Source organism: Mastigoproctus giganteus, chromosome 9 (genome assembly GCF_048544385.1).
Source record: "Mastigoproctus giganteus isolate SK-2022 chromosome 9, ASM4854438v1, whole genome shotgun sequence".
NCBI lineage: Eukaryota > Metazoa > Arthropoda > Arachnida > Uropygi > Thelyphonidae > Mastigoproctus > Mastigoproctus giganteus.
This window is the reverse complement of record NC_143583.1, coordinates 221,677,714-221,695,210: the sequence shown is the minus strand read 5'-3', so window position 1 is coordinate 221,695,210 and position 17,497 is coordinate 221,677,714. Positions and strand designations below refer to the sequence as shown.

The window sequence follows — 17,497 nt, the reverse complement described above, 5'->3', positions numbered from 1 at the left end:
TCGGATACCTTTGTCAACATCATTTATGAAATTATCTGAAATAGGAGCAGACATAACACTGATCCCTGACAGACTGCGCTTGCTGGTCTATCATGAAGTCTAACCATTTATAACAACCTTCTCTCTCTCTCTCTCTCTCTCTCTCTCTCTCTCTCTCTCTCTCTCTCTCCCCCCCCCATCTTTTAGACGGCCTGCAATAAAGCACAGGATCTTGACTGTAATTCCAACTTTTTCCAGTTTATACAGCAGCCTTCAACAAGGAACTACATCAAAAGCTTTAGTAAAGTCCAGATATATAACATCAAATTGTCAACTGCATCCAACCAGACTGGTCAGGAATGACTCCCCATAATAGTCCCATGCTGAGATCTATTGAAGATAACATTCTTGTAGAGATGGTCCTGAATGACATCCTCAACCACAGACTCCGTGACCTTCCTTACTACAGATGTCAATCTCATTGGCCTGAAGTTACTATATCCTCTTTGGCAGCAGCAGCAGCAGCACTTACAGAATCCATACTGGCAATCACTGATAAGATGGAAGGTTTCCAGATAGTTTAGGAGTTGGCAGTTAATAGATTCTCCATTACTTTAGAAAGAGTAGAAGTTTGTTTGTTTATTTGGTTTTTAGGAGCATTAGCATATAAAGACCATATTGCTCTGGGATATGCGGTGGTCGTTCCCTGACCTTTCTGCATCCTCCGTATTTGGTGGTGACGGGCTCAAATCCTGGTCTAAACAAGAAGCATGTGCTACGCACTGCTGCTCCTTCCCACCTGGCTACGGAGGGAAGGGGTAGAAGTAAGTGCAATAGGACATAACTGGATGGGAAGGATTTGTCACTCTTTTTAGAAACCAGCTGGATATGAGCAAATTTCTAATCAGAAAAGAAAATATCATTGGAATAAAAAAGTGTAAAGAAGTGACACAGAAACAGAAGTAAGCTCAGGAGCACAGGTTTTGAGAACAAGTGGAGAAATACCATCAGGGCCTGGCACTTTCTTGGTGTCAAGACTGTTCAAATTTCTTCTGACATCCTTTTGATGAAAGACCACAGAAGGCAGTGAATGGAACATAGTGGGAATGGTAGGAGGTGGCTTACCATGGTCATCAATAGACAAGTTGGAAGAAAAGTAAGATATACTAGCAGATGAGCTTTATCTTTAGCTGAGGTGGAAATAAAGCCACTCAAGTTTTGACAGAAGTGGGAATAACTCTGCCAAGAGACCAGAATGCCCAATTACCATCTAGACAAGAAACAAGTTTTTCTCTCTCTCTGACTGTTCAAAATCTAGTTTGGACTGATTCATAACTGCTTTAAAATTGTTTCGAGGTTGGTGTAGGCAGAAAATGAATCTGAAGGTTTGTATGCAAGCCAATTGCAACATGTAACATTCTTATCTTGAATAGCCTTAGCACATTTATTGGAAAACCAAGGTTTAGATAAAGGATGACCTTTTAAAGGTGGAGTGTGAATGAAAGATTTCATTCTTTCAAGAATAATTTCACTGAGATGATCTGAGTAAATGTTGACATTGGTTGATTTAAAACAGTAATGCAACCAAGGAAAAGAAGAATAAAAATCCCACAGATTATCCCATTTTGCATTCTTGTAATGCAAACATGAGATTGTGAGAGAGAGACTCCATTGGAGAGGTGATCATCGCCAAGTTCTGATACAAGGTGCCAAGAGGACCACTCACCTTGAATTTGGAAGGGTTCTTTATGAGAAACGGATCAAGAGTGTTGGTTAGGATTGTCTGGTATTCTGGTAGATAGGAATGATCTATGCAAGGTCATTAGTAATTGCAAAAGCCTCAGAATCTCAACAGCCGAGTCCATGTGACTAAAAAATGGAAGCCAGCTGGAGTAGTAAACATTAAAATCACCAAGGAAATCACAAAAAAAAAAAATTGTTTATACTCCGGCATGACCACTAGGTCAGTAGAGTTTAATAAATCATCAATACAAACAATCATATTTAGTAGTCATGGGCTTGAGCCCAGGTCCAAACAAAGAGCACATGTTACTGCACTCTCTAGCGAGAGTGTAGTGTCATTGGACTGGAGAAGGTCAAGTTTCAAAAGAGAGGAAGTTAAGGAGTTCCAAGTGATTGGTGGAGTTGGGAGAATAGAGGCAACAGATTAATTTGACAGAATGGGACAGAGAGATTTTAAGCCAGAGAGGATTCAAAAGAGGAGATTTCAAATTACTAAGTCTGTCTTAGCATAAAGAATATCAGAGAGGACATATACACAAGTAGCACCTTTGAAGTGAAAGAATCATATAGAGAATAATCAGGCATTGAGATGGATGAGCAGTGGTTGGAACAACTGATAATTGGATGTGTTACATTAGACTCTGTTGGCAAGATTTATAAATTTAAGGAAAAGTAGAGTTCATATACATTTGATTGGTCTCCCAAAATATATTGAAGAGTTAAGGGTTTATGTAACTATGAATGTAATTTGAAAGGTGACTGGAATTTCATTAGTTAACAGGAAGATTCCATGATTAGATGCTCTACTATGAACTTGCAATGACACTGAGGTGATCGTGGAGGGTTGTCTTTCATTCAGAGGTAAGAATGTGTTAAATGTCTGATACAAAGACTAGAAAGAACAACCTCTTTGTGTCTATTTGATAAAAAAACTTGACTTCCAACATCACGACTGCTGTTTAATCTGATATAATTTGTTGCTTGTTTGTAAACTGCTAAGTTTATGTCCATATGTTTTCAGGAGCTTTTTGAATAACAGAAATGAAGTCATTGTATGGAACTATGCATGAGGGTCTTTCATCTGTAAAGATCAAAGCAATGCACCCAAAGATCAAAGCAATGCAACACAATGTTAAATTCATTTGCAGAAGCCTTAGATAACACAGCCTAGTTATCTAAGACTTCCCCAACCCATTACACAAAGGCCTGATTTAATGAATCCTTTTCTTCATTGTATTCACATAAGAAAAACTCCTTGTTACAATTCTTTGCTCTCTTAGCCAGCAATTTCTCATAATCTGCTTTTCCCAGCCTAGCTTTCTCTGCTGTACCATTACAGTTCAGTTTGTACTTTTTTCAGTACTTTTCATTGCTCTATAACTTTCTCATGCCATCTTTTTTCTGTTCTATTAAATCAGCAAGCTCATTATTCATCCATCTCGGCATCCTCTTTGTGCTACAGTTCCTTAATGACAGGAACTCGGCATCGTCTTTGTACTACGATTCCTTAAAGCTGCATGGCGTCAGCTCACTGATACCATGCAGCAGCACCTTAAGCTGTCATAAACTCATTTCCAGAAATTAAAACCCATTAATTTGCCATGAACAACTGCTTTCTCCACATCATAAAACTCAGAACTCCACACTCACTCCCTGCTAATGGTTCCAGTATTGTAAGGCCCATGACGTCATCTAGTTTATGAGTAAGGATCAGGTGTAGAATATTCTTGCTCTTAACATACTGATACAAATAACAATCTTGTTTCCCATGAATAGTTTCCCTCCCACTAATTACAATTAGTTAGAGATCAGGCTTTTTTTTGGTTGTGTGATCAGGCTTTTTTTGGCAGATTTTACCAGAAAATTAAGTGATCTGAATATGTAATTAAAGGACAAAATAAAAATGTGAGTGACATGATTCTGCAATATTTCTGCAATATAAATGTCAATTTTTGGCAATGGATCTCAAAGAAAAAAAAATTGATCATTTTGCAAAAATATCCTACTTTTGAATTAAATAGTGAGAACTATGTTTCTGGAATTGAGAAAGTTGCAGATGACTTTGAAGCCAGATTCAGTGATTTTAAAACAATTGACATTGTTCGATATATTTCTTATCCATTTAATGTCGACTTAGATACGAAACAAATTGCAGAAAAAAATCGCTGAGATTTTTCACATGGGGAAAATATTATTTGAAAATGAAATTATTGCATTGTGAAATGATATCTTCCTAAAAGCCAGATCATTAGAAAAAGACTTTTGGAAATATGTTTGCCGAGAAAAGTACCCAAATGTAAAAAAAAAAAACGCAGTGAACTTTTAAATTCCTGTTTTGGTTCCACATATCTATGTGAATCGGCCTTTTCGTATTTGAAACAAACAAAGTTTTAATTTTAAAATTTATAATCAACATTTTTCACTGTGTTGATTAACTTTTTTAAACATGTGCAATGAAATTCTTGAGATGGTAGATCACAGCACATTTTTAAGAAAAAAATGTAGATTGCATCACAAATTAAGTTGGCCACCCCTGATGTAGGTGAATGCCGGGAATAAAAGAGCTTTTTCTGGGAAGACCCAGACAGCAGAGAGCTTGGTAAGATGTGAGTGCAGAAGAAAAGTGGTTATGAAAGTGAGGAATTCAGAGGTGGTGTTCTGACCAGAACAGCACCCATGGTTGTTCACTGATGGAGGGATCGAAGTTGGCCAATGCCCAAGGCTAACCCTACTATACAAAGGGAGTGCCTCATCAGACTGACTTCTGATGAGGCAGCAGACCATAAGAGGGTAAGCGATTACATATATTATAAGTACGAAAGTTCTTGTATGTAAAGTTAAGACTGAACTAGTTAGAAAATAGTTTCGCCCTAGGAAATCTAAATATGTGTACATTATTTCTGTTAAATGCTAAAATAGTTAAATGTGTAAAAAGAGTTTCCTGTTAAAGTATGTTAAATGCTAAAATGTCTTAATTTCATGTTTACATGACTCATATTTCAGTTAGGGAGATTTATATAAAAGTTGCAGCAAAACAAATATCATAATGAGAGTGTTACACTTTCAACGTCTTATAATATAATATTTTGACAAGCTAATATATGTTGTGTTTCTCATTTTGGTATACTGATAACCTAATAGATGGGTCAAGGATTAGAGGGTTACAGGGTTTTAAGTTGTAGTCATAATGTTGTTTATTGGGATATTCTCCCAGAATTGTGTTTCCTAATATTTCTGAACTCAGTGTATATTGTTGGTCTCATGCTTAAACATCCTTATGATAAATAATGTCAGGGAACAGATGTTATATTAAATATATTGGAAACAATAATAATAATGTATGTGGTGTAAATGTATTATTTGTTCTGTTAATAAATAATGTTGAGTTTTGAAGAAAGTCTCTTTTCCCTCTCTGCCAAATTTCTTAGTCACCAGAAAACAACTTATGTAGTGATAAGAGGTAATTTAAAAGGGTTATTGAGACACAATAAATCTATGAATCGGAGATGCTGATGTTACACAACACACACGATTCCAAAGTGCAGGTTTTTCATTCCGAAAAACCCGAGAGTATATGAGATTCGGTCCTATTTATCTCTAGATGAACATAACTTGATTATTATGACAATGCATAAAAATTTAAAATAAAATGTTAATTATTTTTTATAAAAAATGTATCTTTTTCTGCATTGTGTTATTTATTATCTACAAATTGTTCAATATTGTCCATCATTTGGTTCATTTCACCACTCGTATGTACATCTAAATATCAGAGGCGCCTGCGTAGCCAGGTGGGAAGGAGCAGAAGTGCGTAGCACACGCTTCTTGATTAGACCGGGGTTCGAGCCCGTCAAAACCAAATACGGAGGATGCGGAAAGGTCAGGGAATGACCACCCCATATCCCGGAGCAATATGGCCTTAGTTGCTAATGCTCCTAGAAATCAAATAAACTAAACAACAGCACATACTTATTATCAATTTTCGCATTTCTAATGTAGTAGGAACAGGAACTAACAAATCAATGTCTACATTATCATCACTATCTTCACCCATGGGATCTGTAGGTTGCCCACTTCTGTAGGTTGCACAACATCCAAAATATCATTATCTGTTAAAATCAGCGCTGTACACAAATTAGTATCATCAAATGTGACAAATTCATCCAAAGATACCGAACTTTCTAAAAGAGATGAAACACGCCCAAGCATTTTGCTGAATGTCGGTTCAGTTTCTTGATTATCTTGAGACTCTTGAGTAGGTATTAAAATCCGTCATTTTCAAAAATCCTGCATGACGAAAACAATTTTCGATAGTCTTTGGTGTCACAAAATTCCAAACAGAGCACAACATATGCAATGCATCCAATAAGTTGACAGAGAAATCTTTTGCTTCAATTGCAGCCAAATATTTTCTTAGCAATTGTTTTCGGTAATAAAATTTTAAATTCTATATTATGTCTTGATCACAAGGCTGTAAAATGCTCGTAGTGCTTAGAGACAAAAATAAAAGCTTTATAGCTTTTAATCTCACTTCAGAGTGAGATGGACAATTATCAACAATCATGGCAACTTTTCGCTTAAAAAGTGCTTATCTAAATTCAAAAGCCAATCAGTAAATGCTGCCGCAGTCAACCACGCCTTTTTATTTGCTGTGTACTCAACCGGTATTTTTTTTTTACATTTTTAAAACAGCGTAGATTCATGCTCTTTCCGATAAGAATAAGGGCAGCTTTTCAGATCTGTCCGAATTGCAAGCCACCATTACCGTTATCCTCTCTTGGGACTTTTGGCTGCCAGAACACTGCTGTCCTTAAACGATAAAGTTTTATCGGGTAAGCAGTGACAGAAAAACCCCATTTCGTCGGCGTTAAAGACATCACTCGTGCTATATTCTTCAAGCATTGTGGGCAATGTAGACTGCAGCCAATCTGATGTCATACTCGGCGAAACTTGATTTGCTTCACCGCAAACATTTTTAAAAACGATACCGTTTCTTTTCTTGAAATGTTCCAAACAGCCTGGATTCACAGTGAATTCAATCCCCATTTGATTTGTAACCACATCCGTTTTTTCCATTAATAGAGGTCCCGATATTGAAGCATTCTGAGACCTAGCCTGTTTGGACCAAACAAGCAATGTAGGTTCCAAATCTTTGTGTTTGGCCATTCTCATCTTGCTCAAACATTGCAGTAAGTTGGTCTCTATTCTTAATGATTGCCGACAACGTAGAGTTAGCGATTCTGAACTTTTTACAAATGTCTTTTTTTGAAGAATCCCCTACATCTACTGCTTTAAACAACTCCATTTTAACTTTAAGCAAAATAGCGCTTTGTTTATGCCCTGCTTTTTCCATTGTACAGTTGAGGGTGACAAATTTTACTGATTTTTTACTAAAGGCGATATCGCCACTTTATACAGTACGCGTCACTCACTTCACGACTGTAAATGGAATGTTTTGCCCGCCGACAGGTAATCCCATTTGTTTAAAATGATAAGGGTTGTGTGCGGCAAGCGCCATCCTTGTACTATCTACATATTGTTTATTATCAGATGTCGGCCTATTCAACAGAAAGTTGAGTCAAAGTCATAAACAGTAAAAATTTAGTGACGATGCAGTGGCCGGTAAATTTTTTGTTCTTCTGAGATGTGAAATCTTTTCATGATAAGCATTTTTTGTTTCATGTTAAAAAAAAAAAATAAATGTATGAAATTACATAGCATTTTGTCGGGGTCAGAATATTTTTTATGTTAACCGATTTTTCGTGTTAAACATTTTCCAGTGTATTGTAAAAAAACTGTCTATTTTTAAGGTGCAAAATGAGTTTAAGAAAATTTAATTGATGCACACTGTTAATTAAATATAAAATTTTAAAGTGTGTGTATATATAATTTTGAAACATCCTGTATATATTACAATATATTTCTACACAATGACAAAATACTTTCTTTTTATAGTTTTCTAAATAATATACTTACTGCATAGTTGCAAGCTGTTCATCTGAAAATTAAAAATATATATCATTAATGATGCTTCTCACTAATATTATATTCACATATAAAAATGCTGATAACTTTTACTTTCCAAAAATATTTCAAGAAATTATTTTAATGTTTTGTAACAAAAAATCCAGAATGGTATCGTGGAAGGAGAAAGCATTCCACACATTTTGAACTAAAAAGTATAGTAAAAATATTTCTCAGCAGGTCAGAATAATCAAAAAGGATGTGAGTTTAAGTAAGGGATCTGATCTAAAGTTCCAAACTGGCTGATACTTTTACCATTAATTAAAAAAAAAAAAAAATATCTATATATATATATATATATATATATATATATATATATATATATAGTATATAAAACAGGTGAAAAAGGTAAAGAAAGGAGAAGAAAAAGGTAAAGAAAGGAAAAGAAAAAGAAAATAGAGAATAGATGTACCTGGACGCGCAAGGCTACAGAACAGGATACAACTATAAAATAAAACATAGAAATAAATGATAAAGGACATAGTAAGATGGGAAAGTTATTAACAACAACGTGCCATGCCTAATGGAAGATATGAGAAGAAAAGAATGTTAAGATCCTAATGAATTAAGTGGAAAAATTGGCTGAATTGATAAGCCAAATCATATTTACAAAAGCTAGAAAAAAGTGGTAATTAATGCATATTAAAAAGTAGTAATAAATAGAAATGAAAATAATGAAAATAAAAATTGGTATATAGATCAGGTATTTCATCAGGGGACTACACCCGATCATGTACCAAAATACTGCGTTTCTATACAAACCCATGCCGATGGAGGTAGCAATACATTAAAAAAAAAAAAAAAAAATTAAAAATTAAAATTTTATGAAACCTTCATAGACATGAGTGAGGTAGCCCCAACGCAGTGTGTATATTTTAAGTAAACCGTTAAATTAAAAGGTGTAATTAAAAGGTGTACCAGGCAGCAGCACTGGTACTATTCTGCTTTTTCCGTCCGTTGAACTATTAGTGCAATACGAGGGTGATTCGGACATTCCTTCTTTTCTTATTCTCGCTATTTTCGCCTCCTTTTTTTACTACTATCTTTTTTCCCACCCATACCTTGTATTACTTCCCTTTTCTATGCTGCTGCCTGGTACACCTTTTAATTACACCTTTTAATTTAACGGTTTACTTAAAATATACACACTGCGTTGGGGCTACCTCACTCATGTCTATGAAGGTTTCATAAAATTTTAATTTTTAATTTTTTTTTTTTTTTTTTTTTTTTTTTTTTAATTTATTGCTACCTCCATCGGCATGGGTTTGTATAGAAACGCAGTATTTTGGTACATGATCGGGTGTAGTCCCCTGATGAAATACCTGATCTATGTACCAATTTTTATTTTCATTATTTTCATTTCTATTTATTACTACTTTTTAATATGCATTAATTACCACTTTTTTCTAGCTTTTGTAAATATGATTTGGCTTATCAATTCAGCCAATTTTTCCACTTAATTCATTAGGATCTTAACATTCTTTTCTTCTCATATCTTCCATTAGGCATGGCACGTTGTTGTTAATAACTTTCCCATCTTACTATGTCCTTTATCATTTATTTCTATGTTTTATATATATATATATATATATATATATACACACACCATTATTACCTTTATATATATATATCAGAAATAATGGGGGTAATTGTGCAGTCAGATATGAAGTATTCTGAGCAGTGCAGACAGGTGCAAGAGTAGCTCTGGTGTCTTGTCAATGATATACAGGAATTTTGATAGCAGGGATAAGGAACTGATTGTCCCCTTGTATAAGGCAATGGTCAGGCCATATCTTGAGTACTGTATACAGGTCTGGAGACCTCATTTTAGGAAAGATGTAGAGCTACTGGAATGGGTACAGAGAAGGGCAACAAGATTGGTGAGGGGAACAAAGGGTTGCTGTTACCAAGAAAGGCTTAAGTTCTGCAAATTGCAGCTTCTGGAGACTAGGCACCTGCGAGGTGATTTAATTGAGGTGTATAAGGCCTTGAATGGTTTGAGCAAGCTCAATGCTGATGGGATTCTTCCTTTTGCTCAGATTGCACAACTGAGGGGACAAATTCAAATTGAGGAAAGACAACTATAGAACAGATGTGCAGAGATTTGGCTTTAGCCAGCGAGTGGTTGATAGTAGGAACAAACTTCCATCTGTTGTAGTGGAGGTCAACAACTTAAATAAGTTCAAGGCAGAACTAGACAAACATTTGGAGTGAAAGGATGAGTGAAATGGGAGGTTTTTTTTTTTTTTTTTGTTATGGGCTAATGCTATATAAGCTTGCTTTCTTGCATCATATGACTAATGCTAATAATCCATAGATTAGAAATGTGTAAATGTCTGTTTAATTTACAACGCTGATACTAAAAGTTTAAGCACATATTAGTGTTAATAAGGGCAATGATGCAAGAAAGCAAAGCATCAACTAATAATAAAAGGGGCATGCATGATGGCCCAGTGGTTATGACACTGGAGTACCAGCCTGATGGACCTAGGTTGAGTCCCGCTTTGGTGGAAGCGAATGTCACTCATCACACTGGGAGACCGTATAATAATAATAAATTAGAATAAAAATAATAAATAAATGTCTTTAAAGTTGCTCCAGCGAACCTACCCAAGAGCAGAGTGGTGGGTAAGGCAGATAGTGGCACCATCTGGTGTAACTCCCAAGAACTAACACTACCACTGGACGCAAGCTGAAGCTAAACAGGTCCACATCCACAGATGGATGGATGATGTCAAAGAGAAATAATCATACTGCATTGAGTGTGGTGCATGATAAAGTCATTTGTGTTCATGCAGAGGGGTCAGCTTGAAAATTCAGAGACAGTCTAATGAGGAAGATAATGGAGCAAGTACTGTCCTCCATATGGTTACCACAAGAGAAGGGCAAGACCATCAAGCCCCACCAACTAGAAGTTGGTGGGGCTTGATGGTCTTGCACAACTGCACTAGTGATCATCTAGGAAAGAAGAATATGGCAACGCATGAAGTGGAACTTTGAAATGAATATGTACATCATGCGAGCATATTACAATATAAACAAGCTAGAGACCAATATGAAAATGTACAGATCAAGACATCGATTCCCGGATATTCTGGTCACCAAATAGTGAATAGTGGACCAGAGAATGACCATCGTCGTGAAAAACCTGACGCCTGCAATCTTGGAAAAGATCAAGCAGGACATAAGCTATCAATTACAAAGAACAAAGAATAGGGTCAATATGGAACCAGAGGAGGAAAATCAGCAAGATATACAGAATTCAAAGGAATGGACCACAAAGATAGGGACTATGTGATATGGAAGAATATGCCCAATGGACAGTCTCCTGTGAAGAGTCATAGACCATCTCAATCGGCAAATAATCCACATTACCTTAACAACTCAGCAAGAGACTAACATCAATACAAAGACAGCTCCCAGAAAAAAATAAATAACTGAAACTTTGATGAAGACCACAGTGCCTTCTACAGGAGTCTCGAAGAAGACAAGAAAGAGGGGAATAAACCACCCGAGAAGAAGACAATTGAAGAGCTCCAGGGCAATCTATGGAGCAGTGAAATTAGCATTAGTAGAGGCATATAATGCAAGAAAGCAAGCTTATACAGCATCAGCCAAAAAAAAAAAAAAAAAAAAACCTTCAAATTTCATCCATCCATTCATTAAAATGTTTATCTAGTTCTGCCTTGAATTTATTTAAGCTATCAAATTCCACAGCAGATGGAAGTCTATTCCAGCAACCAACTACCCACTGGCTAAAGGCAAACTTCCGCACATCTATTCTACAAATGCCTTTACTGAATTTGAATCTATGCCCACTCAGGTTTTTAATCTGAGCAAGTGTACATACAAGCTCTTGTACATCTCAATAAAATCACCTTGCAGGTGCCTAGTCTCCAGATGTTGCAACTTGCAGTATTTAAGCCTTCTTGGTAGGAGCCATTGTTCCTCTCACCAATCTTGTTGCCCTTTTCTGTACTCATTCTAGCAACTCTACATCCTTCCTAAAACAAGGCCTCAAGACCTGTATGCAGTACTCAAGGTGTGGCTTGAGCATTGCCTTATGCAAAGATATAATCACCTCATTGTCTCAGCTTGCAAAATTCCTATATATCATTGACAAAACTCCATGACCTGCACTAGCAGCCCATCTGCACTGATCAGGCAACTTCATAGCTGGCTGGTGTATTTCCAATGGGCCAGACCCCCATTGGAAATACACCTTGATCTTCTCACTCTTGACTAGCGCGACTCCTCCGTATGTGGGACAGGCGGTCGGATAGGTTTTACCAGGTACCATTAAGCTGTAGAATAGGTTAGCTTTCTTAATTCGCGCAGCAGCACTAGTTATCTAAATTGCCTGAAGGCCAGAAATGCAAACAGTGTGTACTGAGTTAATTCTCTCCTAATCCGTTCGCTATATGAAAATGTTCTTCGCTCAACGGAAAGTATTTTAAATGTAACTTCCAAGGGGAAGTCAAAATAATTCGCAATAAAAGAGGACTTCCTTAAACAGAGGTCCGGCTGAGTAATTTAGAATTATAAAATTGGTTATACAGTTTTATATAGACATATCTTAACAACAGACAGTAAAAAATGCAAATTTAGTTAAATAATTTTAAGCTTATTTCAATAATAGGTAAACATGTGAAACAAATTTATGGAATATTACAAATTTCGAAGTGCACTGTATACAAATGTCAGACGTCACTGTTAATAAAGGTGCCGGTATGCCGTACCATTGCGTACTGTCCCAAAAAAGCACTGCATGTAAATATAGATGCACCTGTACAGCCCATGTATTTATTTGTTCCATGATGACTCCCAGCAACTCTTGAAGTCCCCAGCAACTTGCTCTCCAGGCTCCTGCTCGATAAAACAGAAGCAGTGCAAAAATCGCTTTCGCCTCTGCTGCGGCTACTATTAATATTCTAGTCTGTGAATTCCCCCCCCCCCCCGACCTAGCAGTTTTCCAACCAACCAAACACTGCCTCAATAGCATCAACAAATAGTCATCAGAAATGACCAGGTAGCCAGGATAACACATCAGAAGCTACCAAGGAAATTTCATTTCAATCAGGTCTTCTTGTAGGAGTCTAATCTCCAAGTGCTGCAATTTACAGAATTGAAGTCTTTTATGAAACCTTTCGCGTTCTTGACAAATCGTGTTACTCTTCCCTGAATCCATTCTAACAATACCACATCCATCTTAAAATGGGACTTCAAAACTTATAGGGAGTACTCGGGATGCTTCCTAACCTTATAATGGTATAATTACTGCGGGCAAAATTCCTGTATATTCTTCACTGCAATGGGGGCAGGCTGCGAGAGCAGCCTGCCCCCATTGCAGTTTTCCAACCAAACAATATGAAATTACCCTAGATCTCATTCATTCTCTACAACCCTGAGCATGATATCACCTAAAGGCATATTATACTGGAATCACTATTGCCCATATGCACTAATAGTATAGAAAATTGGGATTCTAGCACACTTTTACAAATGCAGAAAGATGAATGCTTTGAGAGCACCCCATTTTGCCTTAAAAATCGTTCGTTTTCCCTAAAAAAACAACATTATTTACATTCCTAATGCAATAATCTGCTTTCTAAGCTCACTTTTAAATTAAACCCTCCCCATTCTCTTAAGCTACAAAATTGTTTTTTGTAGCTCATATATAATGTTCTATCACTAAATAAAAAATAAAATTATTTACATTTTTAAGAAAATAACATATCCATAAAATCGAAGGGAAAAAAAATTATTTACATTTTTAATGAAATAATGCATTTTCAGTTCATTAATTTCAAACTTCTATCTATACTGTTGTACATGTGCATGTACATGTGCATGCACACATGGCTGATAAAAGAGACTTCGCCCTTTCCACCAAGTGTTCTTATCACTATGTAAACATTTGAAACACTTCAAAACCCTCCATAGTGCTAAGTTCGAAAATGAAGAATTTCTTCTCATATATAATGTTCTATCACTAAGTAAAACAGTTTGAAACACCTCAAACTTTCTCTTTCTTCTAAAGTTTACTTGTAAATGCAACTGACAATGGTCAAGATGGAAATAAATTCAAGATTGATATTTCTGAATAATGGCATTAGATAAGTTTATATGCTTACAAGTTAGTGCAAATACATTAGCAGAGGCATATGATGCAAGAAAGCAAGTTTATGCAGAATCAGCCAAAAAAAGAAAAAAAAAAAAAAAAAAAATCCACTCGAATTTTACATCTCCATTCGTTCGAAATACCTGTCCAGCTCAGCCTTAAATTTATTTAGGCTTTCAACTTCCACAACAAAGGATGGAAGTCTGTTCCAACAACCAACCACCCGCTGGCTAAAGGCAAACTTTCGCACATCTATCTTTCCTCAATTTGAATTTATGACCTCTCAGGTGATTATTCTGAGCAAGAGGAAGAATCCCATCAGCATTGAGTAGGCTCAAACGATTCAAGGCTTTATACACCTCTATCAGATGACCTCGCCGGTGCCTAGTCTCCAAACACTGAAATTTGCAAAACTTAAGCCTTTCTTCGTAAGAGCAACCCATTGTTCCATTCACTAATCTTGTAGTCCTTCTCTGTACTCGTCCCAGCAACTCTACATCTTCTTCAAATGAGGCCTCCAGACCTATACACAGTACTCAAGGTGTGGCCTGACCATTACCTGATACAAGGGAATAATCACCTCCCTATCCCTGCTAGGAAAAATTCCTGTATATCATTGATAAGACACATTGAGCTACTCTTGCAGCCCGTTTGCATTGCTCAGAGAACTTCATATCTGCCTGCACAATTACCCCCAGGTCCTTTTCATTCTCTACCACTGTCAGTGTAGTACCACAGAGTTGATATGTTGCTCTGGGGTTGCTGTTTCTATGTAGTACTTTACATTTGACAATGTTAAATTTCATTTGCCACCTCTCTGCCCATCTGTCAACCTTTCCAGATCCTGTTGCAGCAGCATACTGTCTGTAGTGTCCTTAACAACCCTGCCAACCTTTGTATCGCCTGCAAACTTGGACATTAAGCTTAATATGTCATCATCAATTTCATTTATAAATACTGAAAACAACAATGGACCTAACACTGAACCCTAAAGGACTCCACTAATAACATTAGTCCACGATGAGCAGTGTCCACTGATTACCACTCTGTCTTCGCCCCCTCAACCATCCCTTTATCCATAGCAGCAATTTGCCTCCAATGCCACACTGCTCCAATTTGTGCAGCAGTCTTCCATGAGCAACAGTATCAAAAGCCTTTCTAAGATCCAAATATATAACTGTATATTCTTGTCAAGATGATCCTGCAGTACTTCCTTAACCAGTGCTTCCATTAATTTCATGGAACAGAAGTTAAACTCACAGGTCTATATTTACTTGTGTCAGCCTTTGATCCTCCTTTGTGAATTGGTGTTACATTTCCACATCTCCAGTCTGTGGGTACCTCCCCTGAGTCGAAGTAAGCTCTCATAATTATGGCTAACGGATTGCTTACTTCCTTTGCTGCCTCCTTTAATATAACTGGATAGATCCCATCCACCCCAGGTGCCTTTCTTGTATTTATCTTCAACAATTTCTCCTCCACTTTACTCTCAATTATTACAAGATCATCTAGCTCACTTCCAGTGTTTACTTCATCTATGGCATTCCCCTTCCTGAATAACTCCTCATGTGTGAATGTAGATGCAAAATATTTAGTTTGTTAGCTACCTGAGCAGGATCATGAACAGTTGAACCATCGATATCAAGTGGACCAATCTGATTCATCCCCTTCCTTCTAGAGTTTACATAAGTAAAGAACTCTTTGCTGTTTTTATTTGCATTCCTCGCCAAAGATTTCTTGTAATCTGCCTTCGCCTGCCTAACCTCCTTTGTAACTTGGTTACAGATCAACTTTTATCTATCATAGGCTTCTGTGTCACATGTTAATTTATATGTATCCCATGCATTTTTCTTCTCTGCCATATGTCTCATTAGTTCATCTGACATCCATTTAGGCCTGAACCTTGAACAATATTTCTTAGTTGGAATGTAAAGCCTAGTAGCTTCCAAGATAAGTTCTTTGAATGCTTCCCATTTTGAGTTTTCCATTGGTAACATCATCAGTTGGTCCCACTGTATAGAATTTAAATACTGTCTCAGACCATCGTAGTCGCCTTTACGAAAGCAATAACCCTTCCCTTTACCCCTGATGGTAGTTACCACCTTGAGTAAATCCCACTTTAGCACACTGTGATCACTGCCACCTAGTGGTTCCTGTATCTGCAGATTCTTAATGCATGAAGAATCACTACTGATAATCAAATCAAGAGCTCCCTCTAGTTGCTTCGCGAACATGCTGATTTAGAAAACAATCACCCAATAAATCCACAAAAGCCTTGCTAGTGTGTGAGTGACCAACCCACAAATTCCAGTCAATATCTGGGAAATTAAAATCCCCCATTATAAGACTCTCTGATTTACTGGCCTACTCTATTTCCCTGTATAGTTTCTTATTATACTCATCAGAGTCATTAGGCCTATAGCACACTCCTAGTTTCAGTTTTGATCTCCCAATGCTTATGTCACACCAAACTGACTCGACACTGCACTGTCCAGCGATGTCGACTGGCTTCACTTCCTTGGATTTTATGTGTTTCTTAACTAATAGCATAACCCCCTCCTCGCTTCCTATTTTGTCTATCTTTTCTGTAGACGTTGTACTCCCAAAATTCCAGTTCTGTATTACTTATATCTGTGTGACACCACGTGTCTGATATCCCAACAACATACGCCTTTGATGCTTTGAGCAATACCTCAAATTCATCAAAAATAACATAATAAACCAAATTATAAAAAATTATAAAATGTGTTAATTATGGGTTAGTAGATATATTGAAAGGGACTTTATCTAGGGCTAAACCTCTCAATATATCAGCCCATAATTAATGTAGCTATCTGTTTCTGTTGTCTACCGTGCCGGCGTTGGGACTTTACATGTTACTTGGGCATTTTTGACGAACAGGTTTTCCGCAGACTGTACCTAATCTCGCCGAACTTGCTACCTCATTGCCAATCCGATAAATCTTTTATTTTTTTTTCTATCATATCTAGAACATATCAATACAGACCGATGTAATGCATAATCGGGAACTGATCTACATTAAAATTTAGAAATAATATTTACAAATAAATTCTTCACCTAATACATACATATATATATATATATAAATATATATATATATCTGATAATTAAAATAAATGATATTTAAAATAAAAAACATCAGTCAGTAGTACAGCAAAAATGCAGAGCGAAACGAAACGCAAAATAATATAAAATAAACAAACAGGGAAGGGAAAGTAGAGATAATAAGACAAAAAGGTAGTCGATAATCCCCTGTATAATTTAGTCATTAAACCCAATTAATAACGATGTAGATTTAAAATAATGCCAATTATATATAATTTAGCGGTACCCCCCCTCGAAGGTACCAGTTCCAAAAGACGTGAAATATCACCAAAAAGGGTTTAAAGAAACTACAAAAACTAAAATATCAAAATAATAGACTGACCATTATGCCTCATATCGACAGAGGACCACGAGGCCAATAATGGTCATGGAATCGCTGCATTTCAATCGTCATACAAATCATCGCAAACGCGGAAATATCGAAGAACCAAACCACCCTTCCATTCTCCGATAGATCAACCAATGCAGAGGATTTGCATGGCGGTGGTCCTTATGCAGCGAGAA

At 36.6% G+C, this 17,497-nt stretch overlaps 1 protein-coding gene across 1 annotated transcript in view; it reads right to left on the bottom strand.

Annotated features, from left to right (window-relative positions):
• Positions 1-17,497, bottom strand: part of LOC150081130 (focal adhesion kinase 1-like) — a 1,307,299-nt gene that overhangs the window by 839,185 nt on the left and 450,617 nt on the right. Inside the window, exon 11 of the mRNA XM_090380936.1 lies at positions 7,699-7,720. Within this exon, the coding sequence (XP_090237062.1) occupies positions 7,699-7,720 (22 nt within the window). The remainder of the gene's footprint in view (positions 1-7,698; positions 7,721-17,497) is intronic.